We start from the raw sequence: 23,130 nt of genomic DNA, 5'->3' as shown, positions 1-23,130 counted from the left end.
CGCAAGGTGCACCTCTCCATCCTAGAAATGCTACAGAGAGTACATTCCTGACCAGCAGGTAAAGAGAGTACACATGCACTGCATCAGTAGCAGCAAGGAGAAGGAGAAGATACCAAGTAGGAATATTCAATATATACTTTATTGTTATACATGGTGAGTGCGCATTGACGTGTGCAATGTCCTGTGCTATGGAGCAGGTGATTATGTCCTTCGTCCTGCATCAAGAGAGAAAAAAGAAAAGAACATGTTTGCGCAGTCCCACTAAACACGGTGGATTCCCAAAAACAATTATGCATATCCCACATGATGTAGGAATCGTTTTTATAGGGAGCATGTTGCAGCTAGCTGGCTATCCAGCGCTTGGGTTTCTGCAAAGCTTTAGCAGATTGAACAATGTGAGCGTGTGTGCGGCGACACCAGCAAGACGACGACACATAGTGGCGGCATGACAGCCAGACTTTTGTTCTCCGATGAAGAAACACTAAAACCTGTTCTATTACAACCTTGACTGATTTAGAAGGCAGTGTAATGTTGCATAGTATCTACATCACGTTAGCGGCTACGAGGAAAGGACTAGGAGAAACTGCCAAGCTCTCACTTTTATAAGCAGCTTATTGCTGTCACACATTATTGTCACACATGCGAGAGACAACGGTAAATCTGGTCAAATGAAAACTGAAGCACATGTGCTCTTGCTTGTGCTATGCAAAGGTCGCACATGAGCCAATAATTCAGAAAGTTGCTGCTGGCACATGAGAAATCTGCGTGCAACTGTATGCTGGGAGGCCAAGGTTAAATCCCACCATCGATCAGTAAAATTTTTGTTTCACGAGGCCCACAACAGTGCGAGACAAAAACCTGCCTACCTACCGCAAGGTGCCTGGTATGAGCCAAAGAATGCTTCACATTTAAAGGGCCCTGCAACCATTTTATACACACCGAGTTCTGCGTCACAGCTTGTTCCTTGTATTATCCCAAGGTGAATGCACAAAGGGTTATGAAAACTGATGCAGTCAAACAAAAGTTATTCAACTTAAAAATACAAAATAAAATCGGACAACAGAATGAGGCATACACTTTCAAATTTCACTCCCCCAAGGAGGCCTTATGCGACTTTCAATTAAAACATGGCTTACGGTACCAAACGCTTTCTTTCCATTGTGTGCTTCCCACCACAAGCCACAGCCACACTATCCATGCTATTAGACAGCATCTTTAGCATGGTTACAATAACCTCTTGCGCCGCACAACAATAGAGCTCTATCGTAATTAACAAAGCTGTGTTAGTCACGTCTAGCATAGATGAAGTTCAGTTCTCAGTACGAGTCGACACGCACTCGAACGCCTTGCTGGCTACGGCGACGCCACCTAGTTAAGGCACCTACAAACACATCCTTCGTGCACATTAAATTTCATGAATAGCCATCGAATGTTTGTCAAAAATATACAGAATGAACTTTAGACACTGGTTATACGACGTGCAGAAGATGTGATGTACCACTGTCGTATTTATGTAAACGCGACTACTAAAAACCGCAACAAGCTTTCGTTAATTCAAGGTCGGCAGACGCTAAATATATTACAGTATAACCTCGTCGATACAATCCCGTTACTAGCAATTTCCCGGCGCCAACGTTCGCAGTTGCGAACACAAAAAAATGAACTAATTTTTTACCGGTTCCTACGTTCCCGAAAAACAAGATTTTTTGGCACCAATGTGCAGTAGATCGCCAAACTGCGATCCTATCACGCGTTTTCTGACCGCTGGATGCCGTGTGAACAAGAAAATGCGCAAGGCGCGAGCGATCGAGAACAGCAGCCGCCTGCCGCATCAGCTTCCCCGCAATGCTCACCCGCCTGTCTCGCATGAAAACGCCAGCCCAGACTCAGTTTGTTAGTCCTGTACCACCAAATCTCCTCGTGGGTCATTGCATGCCGCATTCACAGCTATCGCCGACAAACCTATTGCGATAGGCATCTTCACCCATCTGTTTTACAGCGCGTGAGGCGTACTGCTGTTGCTAGCATACTGCACACTTTTAGTGTGCAGTATGCACACTAAAAGTGTGCAGCCGTTTCTTGCTGCAGGTGGCACAATGTGAGCGTCACGTTTCGCTTCTGCGGCATCTGGCGTCGCCCCCCCAGCTCGATTTCGCTTCGGTTTCCCGTCGCCGTATTAAAACACAACGCAATAGGAAAACAACAAAGCTTGCCTCGGGCCGCCAAAGCACCACCAGATCAATGCGCGTCGGCGTCTCATGCGCAACGATTTGCGCACCGCTTTGGATTACGTAGATGTCAAATAGAGTTAAGTGTCAAATTCCTTAGCTACTTTGGATCGTACATTTCCTCGGTTAGTACGCTTTTTTTTTCCGCGTCTTTCCCCCAAACGTATGAAAGAGGTTCTACTGCATTAAAGGAGCGCAGACACCAACTCCAGTGATTTATTTTTTACTTTTGAGTAATACACAACATCTAGGGGACCCCAACAGCTGCCAGTATATGCACGATCGTGTCTTCAGTAATTTACTATAAAATGATTTCCATCGCACAATTCTGGATTTCAAGAATTCCCACCAGTTGGGGCGGATAACCTTTGAGTGATGTAAGCAGTACCCGATGTCACGGAGTTCACAGAGTGAACCGCCAGTGCGCTGACGACTACGAACTCGCCCGCCGTCTGCTGCTCAATTTGACACATGCGCCCGTGTTCGTCAATGCTGGAGCTAGGTGGGAGAAGCGCACTTGCATTTCCCGGCAGTGTTTCGGCAAACACACGTGCAGCCACTTTGAAAATGCGTTGCCACCAGCGTCTTTAGCATCGCACTATTTAACTCTCAACAATTACATTTTCATGATGGCTATCGCGATGAGTCCGGAGAGGAGAGCCACGTTTCATTTAGAGACATCAAAATTGAAATAAATTACCTTTTAGCTGTCTGCTGTCAGTCATTCTTCGTAAAAGCGTTCCACGTAAGCGTGCAAAGCTTATGCTATAGTCAATTTAGCCTATAAAGTTGGTGTCTACACTCCTTTTAGTGAAAAGAAAGCATGTGATATCGTAATAAATATTAATCATATATTATTAATATTTATTACGATATACAGTTAAACGTCGATATAACGAAGTCGGTAAAATCGGCAATTTGCTTCGTTGTAGCAAAATTTTGTTACATTGAAATTCAATCTTTTATGCAAATAAGTACAGTCGCCAACAAATTTTTCTTACTCAGTAGGACTGCAAATTTTTCCGAATTACCAGGCAAACAGAAAAGGCAAATTTCAATGAGAAAAAAAATAATTCTATTGAATTTGAGTAGGCAGCACATGATGCCACGCCATCTCAGCATGCCCACTCTTCGCACACACGGCAGATTACATTAAAAATTTATAGGACGCTTAAGCTTCGCCTTTAAGGGTGGAACGCAATAGCATCCCTGGCTGCTTATCAGGCTTCCCAGCAACTGCAGCCTTTTTGTCCAACTTCGCCTCCGCACGCGGCTGCCGAGGAAGCAAGCACCATCTGGACGGTGCGTTTACAAGGAAGAAACCGCGGCACGCCGCTGTATGAATTGAAGAAATGCTGGAAAAGGGGATTGTTGATGGAAAAGGGGAGTTTCAGCCACCGTAAGAGAATGATATTTTCTCATATATTCAAATTACAATCTGTCGTACTTTATGATTTTTCTGACAGATTTTACATTGAGAATTTCAATTTTGTTCACTAATGCCTTGAGTCACGCGGAGGGCCTACCCGGTCGGGACTGTTCGGGATGATTAGTCCCGCCGACTGGCACGAGCGACACACGCCCATGCCAACACCGAATTTTTTGCGACACGGGGCCCTCAATGCTATCGCGTTAAAACAGGGCACATGTGCGGGCTGCGTATGTGCTCAGCAGCGCTGACAGCCATGTGCAGCCACGGCTGTGCTATAAACAGAGATGCTTGCCAAACTGCAGCCCCCCCCCCTTCCTCGCACGCACTTGATCGTGTTATTGCGAGCTCTCTCCCCTCCAACCTTTTTCCCCTTGCTCGAGCAGGAAGATGGCATTCATCAAGCCACCATCCTTCTCAGCTCACCCTTGCAAACTTTCCCTCGCACGCAAAGCATACAATGAGGAAGGCACAATGGCATCTTATCGCATTTGACTTTATACAGAACATGACACTGCTCCTCAGCAGTAGCTCTTGGTCACACAGTGTTTGCTTTGGGAGGTGCGTTCGCAAGCAGCCACTTGTAATTTAACTATTTGACCATCTGCGTCTGCGGAAGTTTTCATTTATTATCTTGGTATTCTTTTGCAGCAACAGTGAAATTTCATTATATTAAAATCGCCTATGAACTCCCTTCAATATATTGAGGTTTAAATACACAGTGTTCTAAGGAAAAGAAGTTATAAAAAGTTAAACACTTCGTTCTAGCGAGAGTTTTGTTATATCGAGGTTTGACTGTATTTGGCCACCTGCTCACAAAGGTGGGCAGTGTTCATTGGTTTTGTAACACCTGCACTTATTCTTGTCCTTTACGAAAAGCGAACCTTCGGATCAGCGTTACCCTGATTTTCACAAAACTTGTTTAAGGTGCAAAAATTGGGGAATCATATTGGGTTTTACCTGAACACGAAGGACCCTAATTACATTTAATAGTTAGTTGTATCGAGGCTCGACTATACTAGCGTGGCACAAACAAGAACAGATTAGAAGAGCCCACGAACCCGCAGACATGCTGCTTATGTGTTCATGAACATGTGTTCCATAACGTGTTCACATGCTCTTCTCGTTCCATCTCGTTTGCACTATACTACTATTCAAGATGGCATGCCAACAAGCCCCCATTGCAACCGAAGTTGCCTTCGGCCCTTACGCCTGATGGGGGCCCCAAAGTTAGTCCTGGGCCGCCGCCGCGAGGCACGCCGCCTGCTGCCCCGCTGTCCGTTGCCATTCTGCTGCTGGTATTGTTCCTGGAGCTGGCGGCCCCGGGCGCGCAGGAAATGGAGCAGACTGACAAGTTCCGATCGCTTGGCAGCACGGTCCCGCAGCCGCGGCCCAAACAGGAACTCGGTTGATTGCTCGCCATCGCCAACGCTGGCACTAGTCGGACGAAGCCCGTCAAGTAGCCGCCGCTGGTCGGGTGCAACACGTTTCAGCACAAAGCGGCGGCGCTCTTCTGACAGCGACTCAAATGCCCGGCCCAGGTGGGCCAGTGCTGCCCCCGTGCGCTCAGCAACCGCCTGGCACAGAGGTGTTAAAGAAAAAAAAAAAAAGAAAAAGGACCGGCTTCATATCACCTGAGAGGGATGTACTGCAATAGCATATGTGGGGGGGGGGGGGGGGGGGATTTTAACAGTCTATGATCTTCCACCATACATTACCACTGAATCAAAATCAAGTTTTCCATGAAATGCACACTGAGAGACATTTTTTGCAATAATTTAGTGAAGATTTCATAAACATTACGTTCTTGCGAGTCGTCCGAGTGACTCACTTCAGGGGTCATGAGTGACCCTTTCATGAAAGAAGAATAAGGGAAACTGAGGGGCCAGATTTTTTTTTGTTCGTTGCAGCCAAGTGAAGCAAACAGACAATTTATTTACAAAATTCCTGCGTCGCTGTAGAATGAATGCAGAATGAATTCCTGCATTACTGCAAGGAGGGGGAGGAGGGTTGCATATACAAAGTCAACATCGTTTGGACACATAGCTGGACAAACCCAGCGCGGTGGCTTAGCGGCTATGGTGTTGTGCTGCTAAGCATGAGGTAGCGGGATCAAATCCTGGCTGCGGTGGTGGCGCTTCGATAGGGGCGAAATGTAAAAATGCATGTCCTGTGCGATGGGGGCACGTTAAAGATCCCCTGGTGGTCAAAATTAATCCGGAGTCCCCAACGACAGTGTGCCTCATAATGAAATCACCATTTGTCACGAAAAACTCCAGAATCCATTAATTCGTAGCTGGACAAATGAACTCGCCAGCCTCATCACCTTGTCACCGAATTAATACTGCATTCAATCTTGGTACCCAGAAACCTGAACGCTGAAGGTAAGATGACTGGGAAAGACAACATATATGACATGAAGCTCTTTCTCGATTTCTATGCGTGGTCAGATCAGACAGTTGGTTGTGATCGTTATCCGCATGTACATCACTTGTCACTTTCTTCCTCACGCAACGCCTTGGATCTGTCCGACACACTTCCGCGGCAGCACTTCCAAAAAGGTTGCAAAATAAGTTTAGAAGGAATGCCTTCTTACATACCTGCTGTTCAGTTGGCCACTTTTCTCAGTAATACCCAGCTGGAGAAACTGGTTGGAACTATACAGGGCTGTTCCTCGGTAAGCCATCTGGCCTATATGTTCTCCAGTCAACCTTCAAATGCTTTGCTAAACGGCAATTCAATTGGCTGCACTTGGCTTATATATGGACAGAACTGTTTTCAACATTCTGACTTAAACTTAGCTTCAATTAAGTATGCCAGTCGCTATACACTGCAAAGCAAAGAATGATATGGGGGAAGCTATATTTGCACTTTTTAGTTTGCAAGAAAGGTTCATAAAAATTATTTGATACATGATGTAACTGGTGCTTGCCAGGTCAAAGAAGGCAATATCATCAACTTAAACTGTTTAATTCAACTCGCAACAAAGAAACCGGAATTAATGCTTCAGCTTGCGCACTACCTGTCTTCACGCATGGACCACGAATTTAAGGTCCAGCCTACCTCCAATACAGATCTTTTTAGATATTCATTTTTTCAGAGAAATAGACCAGTGGAATAAGCTGCCATCAGATGTGACCGGCCGCAAAACAGCCGATTCATTTTATGATGCTTTATGACCCCCCGCAGTAATGCCAAGATTGGATCTGCGGACGATATTAAATAATAAAAGATAGCACGACACACCCTGGAATACAAGATACAGATGTTGCCTTTTTTATTTATTTATTTATTTATTTATTTATGATTATTATTATTATTACCGTACTTTCCGGTGTATAAGACACATTTTTTTTTTCCTGAATTTTTCGGCAGTGCGTCTTATAGAACGGTGCGACTTAAGTACGTTTTTTTCCCGGAAAAACTGCAGTCAAAATCGGATTCGATGTTATGGCCACGCGAAGCTCACTGGTTGACTTAATTGCTGCGGGTTCTGTGCGTGCTATCGAGGTGGCGGGTACGTTCTTCTTGTGATCGGGTTCACGAGCGCCGTGCGAGAAGGACGGAGCAGCAACGCAAGTGGCGGCAGGCCGACCGCGAGTCGGCCGACCCCGAATTTGTGGCATCTGCAGATTGCAGTCAGGATACGGCACGCGCCGCTACGCAAACTACGCAGTTGCTACCAGAGTACAAGACTCCCCTCCCTCTCGCGCTGCCTTCCCGCTTTCCTCCTTTGTGCACAATTCAGCTCACCGTCAGACGCCTTCACTCGCACATACAGCATACGGCGCACGAGGACGATGTTATCGCCCTTGGACTTTATACGGAACATCGCGGCAACCATGATGGCAGAAATGCGCCTGGAGTGGAAATATATGGTACCCATAAGCTTGCGCGTGACCCCCGTTTACGGAGTGAAACGTCACTAATTTTTTTTTAAATCACTTACCGAACAAACAGGTGCGTCTTATACACCGGTGTGACTTGTATATGTTTTTTCTTTCCGGAAAAACTGCCATTTTGAGGGGGGTGCGTCTTATACAAAGGTGCAACTTATAGACCAGAAAATACAGTACATATATTTTTTTGCTGGTACGGCATCAGAACTTTCCATCCAACATAATAGGCTTGATTTGTTCATGGGTGTATGTCCCAAAGCAATGTGGTGGCTATGAAAGACACCAAATCAGTGGGCTCCGTGACCTTGAGCTGAGCAGGACAACGCCATAGCCACTAAGCTGCCGCGGCGGGTAACCAAAGGCAGTTCAGTATCAAACAAAAAATTAAGTAAATGAGCTTCCGTGTTTAGAGCACAGTTTGCCAACATGATAATCAATACAGCATGCAATGCTAACCTGTCGGGCAACGTTAGGACCCGAGCGATCGCAGCAGTCAAGCAGATCCACCAGGGCACCCACTGCACCCATCACCGACGACTGGGTGCAGCGGAATGCTTCGTCCCGCACCCGGTCTAAGCCAATAGCCCGGAAGCGGCTGTAGCCCTCGAACTCGGGGTTCAGCCGAGGCACCTGGCATGGTGAACACAAGCACACTTGCAAGGGTCGCATACACAGAATAATATACACTATAAAAACTGGAGTACATAGTACAATTTTGTAAATGAAAACAATTGCTCTTAAAAGACAGTCTGCTCTTAAAACCTTTTAAAAGGCCCCTCGCCAGCGCCTTAAGGGGATATTCTGGTAGCGAAAATGTAAAATACAGTCACCGGCTGATTTTTCCCGATGGCCGAGTTTTCAGACCTGCCAGATTTTCAGACTTCCCTGCAGCACTGCCTCCAACCCCTAGCTCCAATGTATCACAGCAGTAACCAAAATTTCAGACAGCACACAATGCTTTGGGGTGTGAATCGCACATGCAATGCCATAAACATGGCAGCCATGTCTATGGCTAGGCATGAAACCGCAACACTCGTTGCCGACTGCCGACGAAGCGGCGTAAGTATAGATGCCGAGTGGCTGGTGACAAGGCGTTGCAGGAAGCTCATTGTCAAAATGTTTGTACTTGTAGACATTATCGGCAATCGCACATGATCAGACGCATGGGGTAGACTGACAAATGTAGTAGCAAAATACCACGGTCGCTCCCTACAGTGTCCGAAAAGTCCGACTTGCATTTCGTTCGCATAGACCTGATCACGATTCTTTTTCCACCAATATCTGTCTGTATGCATACTATAACGAATATAAGATACAGTTAAACCTTGATATAATGAATTGTTGAAATCAACACTTCACTTTGTTATTTAAAAATTTCGTTATAATGAAATTTGACCTTTTATGCAAATAAGTACAGTCGCCGACAAATTACACAGAAGAAGCCATAAATGTGTTTGAATTATCGGGAAATCGGTAAAAACAAATTTCAGTGTCAAAAAAAGTCTGTTAGAACGAAACGCAGAGCATTGATAGCAATATCAAAGTATCACACGAAGTAAGAATCAGTTTTATCAGCTGTATAAATTGCGGTATTATTATTAACCCCTTAAGTGGTTTTATTACTTTGACTCAAAGTGACCTTTTTTTTTTTTCATGGCTCATTTTCAATCTTCACTTCATCGAAAAACCATTGTAAAGCTTTTTCAATCAATTTGCTTCACGTTTTAAGCGTGAAAACTTCATTTTACCTCTTCACTACAGTGTACTAGAACAGTTGTAGTGCGCTCACAACGTGGCAGAGCTGGACGCACTTCGTGTCGCCGCCGACAGGTGGCGCGGTTCGCAGCGTCACCTGACACTTTCCTACGTGTCGCGGCAAAGCGGCTGTCGTGCGTTGCTGTTTTCACCGTAATAAAAGTACAATGCATGACGTGCAGCGCACGAAACTTCTTTTGGTGCACCTTCACAGCGTGCAGTGAAATAAATTGCAATTGTTGCGGCTGATCTACAGAGGGTTGGCGATGGTTTGAGCCGGAGGCACGGATGAAATACCCTCGTATTAAGGCTGTTCTGTTAAACGTTTGATATGACCGCTGCAGTCACCGTAGCAAGGGGCACTCGAGTGCTTACTCCAGCTGATCCATAAAATGGTCAGTGTGGTTTCACCACAACGACCGTACGTCCGCGTTTCCAGCACCACAGCGCCGAATTTAACTACCACTTCGTTTTTCTTTTTTTCGCTGGTAAGGCGTGCAGCGCAAAATTGTGTTGTACTAAAGCAAGCATTTTCATGTTGCCCCGTCTATTCCCGAAATTTAATATTTAGGTATCACTGCTGCACAAGTTAAGATGGTTAGCTGGTTATTTATGTATCACATCGTTCGTAACGTTAACGCGACATGAAATCGAAAAGATGAAAATACCAGGTACATTTATGAAATAACAATGTTTATTTACAACTAAATAAAGAATAATCCCGGAAGCGCCGGGAGCAGCCGGTGAAAACTCCGAATAGTTACTGTCTAGTGCACTTCGGCTTGTTTTCTTCGCGGGTGCTTTGCCACTTTCACACCTTTTCCTTTTGTTCCTGGGCTTCGGTGTCGTCTTCGTAAGGCACTGTGGTAAATTTGGAAGAATCGTGGGAACAGCGTTTTCTGATAGCAGTGGCTTGTCACGAGGAATGCGCACCTCTTTGCATTCTATGAGGTGCACAGAGTCCCTAATTATGGATCGCGGTTCGAAGTGCAACTCACAGACCACGCAAGATTCATCCAGTGTCTTATCTGCACGGTTGAGGTTCCTCTCCCATTCCTTTTGCCATTCTTCATCATGTGGAACACTGAACAAAGACGTCTTTCGTGCATCTTTCATGCGACTGTAGCCAGTTCTGCACCCGGGTGCAAAGCAGTAATTTCGACAGCGGCTAGCCATTCTCATTCACTCGCAGTGCACATTGAGTAAAGCGTCATGCACAGAGCAAGCACAGAGGATACTGCTGAAAACGCCGGCGAGACATGCAGTCGAGAGCCGATAACTTCGATCCAACGAAACGCACTCCATACCAAGCGAGGGAAGTTTTCAGGGGAAACAGGTGGCAGCGCCTCTGGCGGGCGCCGGAGCAGTCGACGCTGAGAGCGCCGCAGCGACGTGGTGCAGGGGTACGGCAGTGAGTGCACTGCCCCTATTCTAGTACACTGTACTCTTCACTATGCATATACAGGGTGTCCCAGACTACCATGCACCAAGATTTAAAAATATGCAAATGACACGAAGCTGGATAGAATCAAGGTAATGTTGTTTGCAGTCGCTTGGAGATAATGCATGATTTTTGCATTCCACCTAATAGCATAATTAGTCTTAATTAATCAGCTTATCAAATATTATAATTTGATAAAAAGTGCCAATGAGAAAGTTGTGGAGCAACATGAACTCCCGATACAGCTTTCTATTGCTCAATGTGTGCTACATAAAAGTGTTTTCCGAGCGTGAAAAAAGCCTGCGAATACACGTAAAATTGCTGCGCGACTGGCCGCTCGATACATAATGCTTTTCACCCGTTATGCCCAGGAGCTACAGCCAGTTAGTACAGCAGGCCCTGCACATACCTTCAGAAAAGGCAAGTTTGGGTTGGGGTAGGCTGCACGAGCCTTGCGACAGCGCACCGCTCGCCCACGGGCTTCCCAGCATCGGCGCACAAAGCGGCCTATGTAAGGCGCCACTGGCCGGCTGGCATCAAAGTCTTCCTCCGTCCACTGGTTCTCCTGCATGCGACAGCAATAAAAAAAACAAAAAAACAGTGTTTATCTCACTTGTCACAGGCAGATGAGGACAGCTGCAAGCTGAAGTTCACTACGTAAAAGAAGTGGCTGCCACGTTCTTAAATGCCTGCAGGACACCGTGTGAATTGGTAAATACTATAATGGTGGAAACGTAAGTGAGAAAGGGAGTGCAGGTATTGTGACAAGAAAACATGTGATACAATTAATGAGCAATCTCAACTTGTCTTACAGCTGGAACAGACAAAAGAACCACACTAGATATAAGAGTCCAGAGTTTAGCTAGTTGGTTGAGTAACATTAAAAAAAAAAAAAAAAAACAGCAAGCAACAGGACAGGTGCGTTCTTGTTTTTCACTGGCCTTGTTGCCACACTGTTTTCTATTTGAGAATGTCACACTAGACGTATTGTACTATGTTATGTTAATTCAAGAACAGTGTGCAGATGCTGCAAACTAATTTCTAACTGTTCTCATCATTAGCATACAAATGTTAGTATACATACTATACACTATTGCCAATACTGTACGAGTGCTTTTTACATTTTTTCCCCCTCTCTTTTTGTAGACCCACAAACATCTACGTTTTGCAGGCTCTAACGACCTAGTCGGCTGACTGCTCATATCACCTTCAGCCAAGAAGCCACCACATTCGTGCTGTATGGTGTGGGGAGGCTTGAGTCTCTTGCATCCCCTGATGTTTTCTCTACATGGCTGTCACGTCTCCTGGAATCTGGCTTCCTCATGTAGCACGTGCGGCGCCAGTAGTTGTGCAGTAGTATGAGAGATAGTGCAAGTGTTGTGCTGCTAACTCTACCTGACGGTAAGACACTCGGGCGCAACAGGAGCTAATGTTAACATCTTTGGTTTGAGGATGGCGCCGTGCCAGCACGCATTACAGAACCATCCCACGAGAGGCTTCCAAAGCAGGACACCGAGATGGATGAAAATGATTGCTTGAACAGACCTCCATACGCATGACTGCATCCGCGAACGACTTAGGTGCTGGTGTCTGGCATTGGGCAAACGTATTCGCTCGATATCCTGTGGCGGCGAGTCGAACTTCCTCCACTCATCAGCACCCATCGGCTAGCTGGAACTGGTTCATCATAGGAGCAAGAAAAGCCCTTTATGTCTTGTTTACACTACTGTGTTATCATTCCGTTGTCCCATGAGTCCACTAGAGACCCCCCAATCTATTACAAAATGAATAAAACAGAAAATAAATTATTTGCTTACAAAAACAAAATGAAAACACAGTAAGGCATATTTAAAATACCAGACACTAATATAGCTGTACGCCATTAAAGGGACACTAAAGACAAAGAGTACATCAGATTAGGCTGCTACAGTATTTTATTGCGATAGCAATTATATGGACACTTCAGCCGGATTTCTGCCGCCGGCATCGCCGTCGCCGTGAGGTTCCGTATAGATTCCAAGGGTGATAAAACCATCGCCCCGCGCCGTTTGCGTGAGTGAAAGCGCGCGGGGGACGCGTGCTATCACGGAGAGCGAACGCACGGCGGAAAGCAAATGCGACCGTCGCACGAAAGGCCGTGGTGGTATGGGAGGGAGGGAGGGAGGCGGGGCGACACGTGCTGCTTCACCAAATGCTTATCTTGCAACCGGGCGCAAGGGGAACTGGCCACTCAATCTTCCACGCGAAAGCAAGAAAGTGGGAAGGCAGCGCGGGAGGGAGGAGGGGGGGGGGGGGCAGCTTTTCCTCTGCCAACAACTTCTCCTCTGCACTTTGCCCGACGCTGGCGGTCACCCGTACCCTCTCTTAACTCCACACGGCTCTGACCTTTGTATGCGCTGTGCATTCGCCGCTCAGTTTCCGTTGAAGCATTGACCGCGCGAACAATTTGCCCGCTGCAGCGGCTGCACTTGCTGCCAGCGTTTTGACAGTCGTCGTCTGCGGTCATTCGGTGTGACCTATTCTTGTTTGTTTGTGCGCCCTGACACCAAGCTTGTTAATTCAGTTAGTCCAAATGTGTCCAAGTTTATGCAGCCAATCAAACTACTATCCCTACTCCGAATAGCTCTCTACTAATTTGCTATCGCAATTGATGCTTCGCCTTTCGGGCGAAACTGCGACATTTTTTATAAAAACTATTTTCAATAATTTCGTGGCAACAGGTTGGTTATTAGATGATAAAATGAATGTCAGTTTCATTTTTATAACTTTGCGCAGCATGACATGATGAATTTAAAGGTATGGTTCGTATTCGGGTTGCTTTGGCTCAGTAAAGGTTCTTGAAACTTGCCATGTTTGCCTTTTTTTATAATTCAATGTAGCCCATATTTACCAGTAAAACATTAACTAGGCTCGAGCAGACGCCAATGCCTAACGTGCCAGCATGCAGGTGCGGGCCGTGTCACCGCTAGACTTCTTACACTTTTTCTGGCTTACTAAGCCTCTTCTCATGGTAATAGCCAACAATTATAGATACCTTTTTTAGTTCCACAGCTCCTCATCTCTTGGCAGGTGCAATATGTTCCAAGGGACTGTGAGGGCTGCACTGCTAACATGTGCACGCTTGCCACGGTTGTTTGCGCTGCGTTGTGTGTTGGTAGCCGATTTTATTTTTTCGCCGTGTGTGCCTCATCACCGTACAGTGTGCATGTGGCCAGCTTTCACACATACTTTTGCGTCCGGTCCAAGTACTGCACTCATGAAGACACTTGAGGACCTTTGACGTGCGGGTCACCGAGTGTTAATATCACGCACGTGCTTTGGTCTGTAGGCCCATCTTTTTTTTTTTGTTGCCTCCTGAGATAAACCTTATTCGTGGTGCCATATTCTGCATCATAATATAGAACTTCACAATAACATGCCGATGTGTTCCATGCCCGTTTGCATGGAAAGCTCCTACAAACGCCGCCTAATTCCCCCTTCTGCAAGACCCATTGTTACTTTAGAAGTGGCAAAGAGCCATTTTTTGCACAGACAAAGGTTTGAGGGAAATCATGCAAGATTTTTGATGTACAGTTTCAGGAACGTGATGTAATCAAGTCAAACCTCGCATGTCATAAAGGCTAAAAGTGAGCACGGTGCATGAGCATAGAAGTATGTACGGATCCTTGTCTGTTCCCGAACCTTCCACTCTGCTTTTGATCCCTCCAAAAAGGCAAACATCGCGAAGATATAGGGCACTTGCGCATGGGCAAGTAGTACAATCACCCCTGCCCCTTCCATAAGAACTTCAAATTTAAGAAAGAAAAAAAAAAATGGTTGAAAGAAATGCTGCTCTTAAGCGATCCCAAAAATTGGAGGTCGACGAATCGGAGCTCTTTTCTATCTTTTAATAGACATGCACATTTCACATGAGTGAAATACCAGAAAAATGACCGTGCGATTGAAGTGCAACAGGAGCATGAAAAGGCAAACTTGAATGAGATATACTTTAGAAGATCCATGAACTGTTGTGTGCACTTGTAGTGAGTGCTTTGTTTTAATAAAGGTGACCTATTTTCCATTCTGAGTGCTCCTTAACTTTTATGCGAATGGTAAAGGTGAGATTTCTTTTTTTTTCTTTTCAACATTAGCTTTGGAATACTGTACAGGAGTAGATGAAAAATATAGGTGCTTGCAGCTTTCAAACTACATGCACTGAAGCCGTTCTGCGTGTGGATAGCAATGATGTAATGCTTCCGGTGCGCAGCCAATTATTTGGCAATTAATGAAAGCTGTGTGTGACTACATGACTACAAAGATGCAGTTTCAACTGCCTTACATTACAGAAAGCTGATTTGTTTTTCCGCTGCACACGGTTTATGCGCGGAGTGTCGAAGATCTCTCCCAGAAACTGTTTTCACTTTACCTAAAAGGAGAACGCTTACAGGACATGCCGCTTTTCTTGAGCTTCGAGGAGACACAGCCTCGTATACCTAGCTACACTACACACTACACTACAGGCTACCTCATGTTCACAGGATTTCTGCAAATCCGCTTCAGGGAAGTTCATTGCTATTCCCCTTTTTACTATCTGAGAGTGGGCCCAAATTGTAGTTAAGGAGAGTTTTTGGGGGGATCTGGGACAAAACGTCCAGCAAAGTAGGCTGTAGTTGAAGCTTCCCAGTTAAGCCTCCCAGTTAAGTTCTTCATATCTAAGAGAATGAAAAAGTAGTGGAGCAAAAGGGCTCGAGGGGCAGTCTGGTCCAAGTAGGCCAAAAATTGCAAAAAAATCTCATTTTTAAGACTTACATTGTTGACATTATTGGCGTCTCTTTTTTTCACTAATCTGTAAAGTACCTCACTTCACAAATCAATACTTTGGTCAAGTAATAATATTAACTCCATAAACCAGTGTCCCTCCTATCTTGAGTTGTTTTTTGCAATTGTCTTGTAAATAATTGTTCTGACACGTTGCTGTCTGCAAGCGTTGATATCTCAGCACCAAGAGCAGGCAGAATCCTTTTTTTTGCAGTAGAAAGGTGCGTGTATAAGTGGTATAATGCAAGCCGATTTGAAAGTGATGGCTTCAAAATTTAGTTATATTTAGCTCTATTTCTTGCTGCATTGTTCCCACATCGCTAAAAGTGATTTTCAATTAAAATGGCCACTTATATTAACCACTTTTTAAAAATTGTTGCATTATTGCATTCTTCGCCTTTGGGCTATTGACCCATGCACTAAAATTAATTATTCTGTTATCCTCTCACAATAGAGGCCTGAAACAATATAATGTTCAATTAATTATAACTAACTCGTGAAATAATTGACCTGCACAAAGTAAGACAAAGTAATACTTGAAATCGGCATGGAAAACTAAACTATGCATAATTTTATCAAGATAGGTCAAAAAATAAAAAATTTCAATTTCAGAACCAGGCGTTTAAACCCTGCAAGTGTTTTGGACGAGCTCACCCTCACCAACAGCAATAATCCCATTTTCAAGAGATTTGGAGGAACTTGGCATGTCCACTTAGTTTTTGTTTTACTACATAGACGGACGGCTGCAGTGGCAGCACTAAATCTTCATGGTTACTTCGCTCTTTTTTTCTTTTACTGCATAGATGTCAGCACTTTTTCAGCACCTCAAAGGCCGCATTGATTCAGTATTCATGTTCTACAACATTAATGGCAGCCATTTCGTCAGCACTGGAGGAGCGTGTTTATTGCAGTCTGTTTTCTACTACACAAAGGCAGCACTTTGTAGGCGCTCAAAGACTCCACTCTTGGAATTGAGCAGTTTTTACGCCTTTTGGCAGACGTGGAATGATGGCATGGTGTCAGTACCATTGGTGGCAATGACAAGTACATATATATATATATGCAATTGTGAAGAGGTCATATGCGATCTTAACACTTAGAACATGAAACAAATTGGTTGAAAAAGCTTTAGAAGGGTTTTCGATGGAGTGAAGTTGGAAAATCAGACTTGAAACATCATTAACTAGCGCAAAAAAGACATCAACGACAGCGAGAACAACACTAGACTTCAACTGAATTTTTTACTGTAAAGAAGCCACAGGGTTCATGGGACGCACAGAACCTCGATGCAAGGAAGCAACATCCCTTCCCCCCTCTAACACAGGAGCTATCGGAACAATTCGGTGGACAGGTTAATTTCCAGATACAAACAATCTTTCTTGGTGAGAGCCAGGGACGGGATGCTTACACACCTATCACCCTCTTATTTGATACAAAACACTTCGAATATTTCTTTATGGACCCGCCTCTGGAGCCGCCCAAGCACACGAGTGCTTTGAAACTGCGTGGCGCACAAGCAGATGCGGCAATGATTAGCCATATGGCCACCAGCCGCTAAGGCACTGACAGCTGCCCTATGCTCCCTCAAGTGATCATTTAAACACCGACCCATTTGGCAGATATAGCACTTGCTGCACAATAGGGTAATCATGTAAACTACAGCCACATGGCAGTCAACAAAGCGCGTAGCATGCTTCTTCAAACAAAGCATCAGTACGTTGACCATTCATTCACTACGTGGCACATCGTTTTTGCAGCGCTGAAAAAACGACCAAAACACCACACTTCCCTGCTGCCTTCCAGAGGCGGTGTGACATATTGTGCATTTATGGCACCAGCACAGGACGCACCTGGTGCCGTTGTTCCCATCACCCGGTGGGCCGTCGGTGTTGCTGGACCTCGTGAATGAGATTCTCAGCCACAGACACTATCATGTGTTCAGGGAACCCGGCACTACGCAGTCGACTAGCTTGCTATTACACACTACAGGCTACCTCATGTTCACAGGATTTCTGCAAATCCGCTTCAGGGAAGTTCATTGCTATTCCCCTTTTCACTATCTGAGAGTGGGCCCAAATTGTAGTTAAGGAGAGTTTTTTGGGGGATCTGGGACAAAACGTCCAGCAAAGTAGGCTGTAGTTAAAGCTAATAAAGAAATTTAGGAACTGCAAGCAGCCCTCAACCGACGTCTCATGAGTGACAAACCAAACACACCATTCACAATGTCCTCCCTCTCTTCACTGCCAACCACTTTTATCAAAATAATAAAATCATCTACATATCCGAAATCTTGGCAACAAAAGTATTGTCAACACTTGCCTCAACATGCTTGTCAAATTTTGATAAAAACAGGTCACTTAAAGCAGGAGCTATGCACGAACCTATGCATACGTCATCCTTTTGTGCAAAGGTGTCGCAGTTAAAATCAACAAGTGCAGAAGAAAGATAAAATCTAAGCATTTATAAGAAGCTGTCAATAGATACACCAGAAGTATTCTGGATGGCAGCAGGGCCGAGTGTTCCCTAACAATGCTAAATATCTCAGCCTGCGGTAATGATATGCATGCTGATAATGATATGATATGCTTTCTGTATATGCACAACTATGTAACCTTTTTAGGTATATAATAAACTTGGATTGAATTGGAATTGAAAAAACAAATCTTGCTGACCCAGATTCCAAGTAAATATGCATAAATTTCTTTCATTTCGATTATATTAAGTCAAAATTTATTCTATGTGTATCAGGTATGAAACGCCATGTAGTAATGGGTTAAGGCAGGGTTGCACAGCTCAAATCCAGCGAGGGCCAAAACGAACTTCTCTTGGAGCCACATGGGCCACAATTTTATAAGGAAACATTGCATCTTTTGCTCGCAGAAAGGCAGCCTGTTCAGTGTTATTCAATGGACGCATATAGGGCAAGCGCATGCTCAATTCTATTAAAGACGCTGCCCCAATAGCGCGGTCTTGATAACTTTCTTTTAGTGAATGCACACCTTTATCTACTACCAACAAGAGCTACTTCGCTACCGCACCCTTCTTGTTTGAGGTTCATTTCATGCCCTGTCTTTGGCATTTTCCCCACTGTATGGCCATGCTTCAATTGCTGCACCAGTATACTATAAATGTCTAAACTAGATTGCGGTCCGCAGACCATGGGGGAGCAGCCCTGGGTTAAGGATTTAATAAATCATGAGGAGGAGGATAAGTGTTGACCTTTGACACGCCGTACTGCACTGATGAAGATGAGGTAAATGTAGTAGACCAAATGGATTGATGAACCACTTTTTGCTATGTCAGGGTTTGCCAATATGATGCCCACGATGTCATCGGTGCAAGCTGTCCATTGGTGCCAATGCATAAGCAAATTTATTTATTACACACTGCAGAAGAAACTGGTCCAAGCAAGTCGGGCAACACAGATAAAACAAATCTGCATTTCAGAGAAAACATGGTAGCCCCATATGAGAAAAAAATCTATCAAATAAAAATGATCAGCACCTATTCAGACAGGGAGTCATAAGATTTAGCTAGGTCATTCCAACTGTATACAGAATGCGACACGAAGGAAAACTTATAAATATTAGCTCTGGCAAAATATGGGGTTAGAAAGTGTGTTAGTAAATGTTGTGTAGGTCTGGTAGACAATAGGGAAAGGTACAATGTGTGGCCAATAGCCAATTTAATGTTAAGAAAGCAAGCTCAAGAAGTTCAAAACCACATCTTGTCCCTCTCACTTCAAGTAGTTCCATGTTGTTAGTATTCACGAGTTCAGTACGAGAATCAGTGTGCTTAAATTCAGAGCAGATAAGCCTCACAGCTTTCTGCTGAATCCTTTCAGAGTGTTTCCTAATGTTCAGTTTAGTTAAGGAAGTTGTAGAAGGATGTAAATAACCTCGTATGCAGCACCACCAACCTGGGAATCTTCAGAGAAGTCACCACCGCCTCCCTCATCATAGTCATCGGCAAAGAAGTCGTGCAGGAACTCCGACCCAAAGGAGGCCGCCGAGGATGATGCTGCCCCTCCTCCTCCGGCCGGCTGCTGCTGTAGCGCCTGACTGTTTTCAAGGACACGGTGCAGCAGAGGCCGCAATGTCTCCATCTTCTGAGACAACACGAGCAGCGACGACTCCAGGGCTTCCAGACGAGTCTCCGTTGACGGAGAAGCAGCACGACGATGCGTCGACATGGCAGTTCTTCTTTTGCCGTCCCAAACTTTGGATGCCACAAACTACAAAAATAGGAAACGCAAAGATGCTTCGCAAATCATACGGGAGTGTGCATTAATTGGCAGAACACCCGACAGCATCACTTTACATAAAGCTGACCCTTACTTTAAACTAAGTAAGGGTCAGTTTATAAACACATATATGTGTTTGTCCTTGTGTTTGACCCATCTGTTTGCACACGCCTAGCACGCACATGCCTGCTGGAGTGTTACACCAGCCATTCCTCCTCGCAGCGCATGTTTGTCGAAGCACTGATCCTTGGAATGTCACACCGTGGACGCATGTCGTTTCGCACAAGCGCGAGGCTTCGGAAACGAGGAGCGAGCGACACGATGGCGTCGTAGCATTGTATAGTGTCAGGTTAGTGAAGTGAAGCGCAGAGACTTGCAGCAACATCAACTGGAAAAGGAGAGCGCCGGCAAGGTGGGCTATGCCAGCTGCAGCAAGCGGTGGGATCAGGTTTGAATGAAGGGAGGGGGACGGTGCACGCCCGTGGCGGCAAGATCACCGGGTCGAGAGATGCAGGCCCGCCTCACGCACGCTCGCACACACGCACACGTGTGCTCGCTCTCGCCTCGCAGTCGCCGTGAATTCGAGCACGCCAAGCGCGCCACTGCCGCTTCACATTCCGTAGCGGCGGAGAAGGTGCTTCCGGTAGCTGCTTGTGCAAAAATGACAAAATTTGGGGCAAAATCTCTAGGTTGTGGGCGGGGAAAATTCTTTATTTCAAGGGGGTCTCCCGCTGCCACTTCGTTACGTAGAGGTTTCAAATACATGTGCTTCTATGGAGTAATGGCAGGGGAATAGAAAAACTTCGTTATATCCAGGAATTCGTTATATGGAGGTTCGTTATAAGCAGGTTTAACTGTATTGCAATTTACCAATTGCCAGCTGGTGAGTTCGCAAGGCATATCCACTCGGAACGAATTTTCCAGGTGACAGCAGTTTCGAGATATTTATTCCCAAAGTGTGTAACAAAATACATGGGCATTCCAGTTACTTTGTGTTTCAATGCATAAAACAGCAGTTTGTAAAAAAAAAAAGTAAAAATACAATACTGCATTTTTACCACAAGTTTCACCGTGCATATCTCAAAACACGTGCTATCCTTACTTAGTATTTGTTCCAACTGGATATGCCTTGCAAACTCACAGGCCACAATACGTAAATTGCCAATATGTGCCATAAAATAATTTAAAAACTGATTAGTAAATTCTTATTAAATAGTTGATTACGCATTTCAATTTCTCATGCAAGTGATGTTCACCTCTGAGTAATGCAACTGAAGGACTACAATTATGCTATCTGGCGCAGGCGATTTTTTTTTTTTTAATTCTGTACAATCAAACAAAAAACAACAAAAAAAAACCATATACTGACAAGGAGAGTTGCTCACAGTTAATGTGGCAAACTTATGCGAATCTTTGTAGGAGGTCATCATTTTCCCCTTTACAAACCTCAAACGAAAACAAATAGAGATGTGCTTGGCACTCTTGCTTAATTCATTCTCTTCGTTTTTTTAAGGAAAGAAAAACCACACAGGCATGCTTTGCAAAAGGTGTGATGCTTGTAATTACAAGCGTTTGTTGACGTACGGTATCATTCACATTTTGAGCATTGTGTCAATCCTAGACATGTCAGGGCTTTGACCATACCCCCATCATGAAAACATCCAACATCCCAGCTAGCATTCGCAATGTCACTGCTAGCTAACGATGACAGTGCTACATGTGCTAGGCTGGGGTAGCGGACAGTGGCATCTTGCCAGTAGGTCAGCACACCAAGTGCTGTTATCGGGGCTTCATTCCAACAAATATTCTTTATTCTCATCCATTAATTACCGCACTTCTGGGAGAAATGAGTCCAACCGGACTATCCTCAACTTATTTGGGGTTCAAAAGTTGTAAATTATCGGTTTTTTTTTTTTGCCGAAAACGAAGAATCCAAATTATACCTAATAAACAGCAATAACATTGTCAAATACATTCACGTGCTAGCTAGCATGCTGCCCGTAAGTGCAGCATGAACCAGAGAATGACAGAAGACTCGCAAATGCACAACACACACTCTTGTTTTGCTTAAAAAAAAAACTGAAACCTGCGAACATCATCGAACGCAATTTTCTTTTTTCCCCACAATGCGTCAACTTCAGCCTCGGCCACCAGTAATGACAGCTAAATGAATGTGAGCACAAAGTCCAGCTACAGAAAAAATGCATGCAATAGATACGCGGCCGTCTTCACTAGTTCGTTTGCAAAGTGCTGCGGCAAGCACTGACTGGGCTACACTCCAAAGCACAAACTTCGTCAAAATACAACCAGCACCCGACTACTGGGGCAAGCAAAAACGTAGAATATCGTTTGCTCGATTTGGCAGGGCTCTTCTACTACTTAGCGCATTTGGCATAGAGTAATAAATAAGAGCAGTACGCGATTGAAAATGTATAAAACCCGAAGAAACGACACGTTAGAGACGTCGCGCATGTTTGCCCAAAAGTAAACATGAAACCAACAGCGCATTTACGACACAAAATAACCGAAGTTCGTGAACGCAGCCAACTAGGAAGTTGGCGTGAGTGGACAAATTTTAAGACAAGAGTAAAGCTTTGTCGCAGTTACATTTTCTAATAAATACTAGCGAAAATTCTTCCTTATGCAAAAGTTCAGCGATGGTACAGGTGCAGTCGGCAAGTCATTTTTGTGGGAAGTGTTAGCGAATATTTCTTGCGCCGGCTGAATCGCGTTGCAAGAAAGAGCCGGATATGCTCGTGATTGTCTTCAATCGTTTCTTGCGCAGCATGCCACGCAAATTACGGTGAAAGAAAAAAATTTCAAAGCAAGTGGAAAACTGTTTAGCTAGCTGGACAACGCTCATGCAAATTGGCCTAACGGCGTGTGGAGCGTCATGAAGGGTACAAGTTCACTTACCAACGGTAAAGATGCGAGCTCTTGACAGTGAATAACGAGAAGCAAATGGAAACAGGAGCACGCGAGCTTGTAACTGCCAGCAAATGAATAGAATGGCCTGTAGTGAGAGCCGAAGTACGTGGATCTTTTCGGTCCCTCTAAAGCAAAATCACAAGGGCACGATTTGAGAAAAATAAAATACTAACCAACTGTCAGCTGTAAAGTGGAGAGCGCGAAATTGTTCCCTACAGCGTTGCCTAATGCTATCGGCGCCAGAGTCAAAGCTGCTAAACACGCTTCTAAACGTTTTCAAAGTACCAGAATTTTCTTAAATATCTTAAAGTACTGTTATTCTGAATGCTTTGCTTGGTAGAGCAAGAATAAATTTGTAAATCAAAACTGCCATGAAAGCCCGCACTGCTGATATGTGGCTGATATAGCCG

General features: G+C 44.8%; 1 protein-coding gene across 2 annotated transcripts; it reads right to left on the bottom strand.

Moving 5' to 3' along the window:
• Nucleotides 1-121: 121 nt before the first annotated feature.
• LOC119441761 (uncharacterized) lies at nucleotides 122-23,011 on the bottom strand. Of its 2 annotated transcripts, none has more exons than XM_049661596.1 (6): nucleotides 22,894-23,011; nucleotides 19,469-19,783; nucleotides 11,162-11,317; nucleotides 8,013-8,186; nucleotides 4,868-5,234; nucleotides 122-215 (listed from the first exon to the last, which is right to left on the bottom strand). In XM_049661596.1, exons 2-6 carry the CDS (start codon nucleotides 19,739-19,741, stop codon nucleotides 202-204), a joined length of 984 nt encoding a protein of 327 aa, XP_049517553.1. In that variant the 5' UTR covers nucleotides 19,742-19,783; nucleotides 22,894-23,011; the 3' UTR covers nucleotides 122-201. The 2 variants fall into 2 exon arrangements, with proteins under 2 accessions (XP_049517553.1, XP_037562297.1); XM_037706369.2 differs by lacking the exon at nucleotides 22,894-23,011 and adding an exon at nucleotides 22,709-22,887.
• Nucleotides 23,012-23,130: the final 119 nt, after the last annotated feature.

This window comes from Dermacentor silvarum, chromosome 2 (genome assembly GCF_013339745.2).
Source record: "Dermacentor silvarum isolate Dsil-2018 chromosome 2, BIME_Dsil_1.4, whole genome shotgun sequence".
Lineage (NCBI taxonomy): Eukaryota > Metazoa > Arthropoda > Arachnida > Ixodida > Ixodidae > Dermacentor > Dermacentor silvarum.
The sequence above is the reverse complement of the archived record's forward strand: the minus strand, read 5'-3'. Positions and strand labels throughout refer to the sequence as shown.

Coding starts and splice junctions, on each gene's coding strand:
- LOC119441761 (XM_049661596.1), bottom strand. CDS start 19,741: ATGTCGACGCATCGTCGTGCTGCTTCTCCGTCAACGGAGACTCGTCTG. Junction 11,318..19,468: donor ACTTCTCTGAAGATTCCCAG/GTTGGTGGTGCT, acceptor TGTCGCATGCAG/GAGAACCAGTGGACGGAGGA. Junction 8,187..11,161: donor CAAACTTGCCTTTTCTGAAG/GTATGTGCAGGG, acceptor TCACCATGCCAG/GTGCCTCGGCTGAACCCCGA.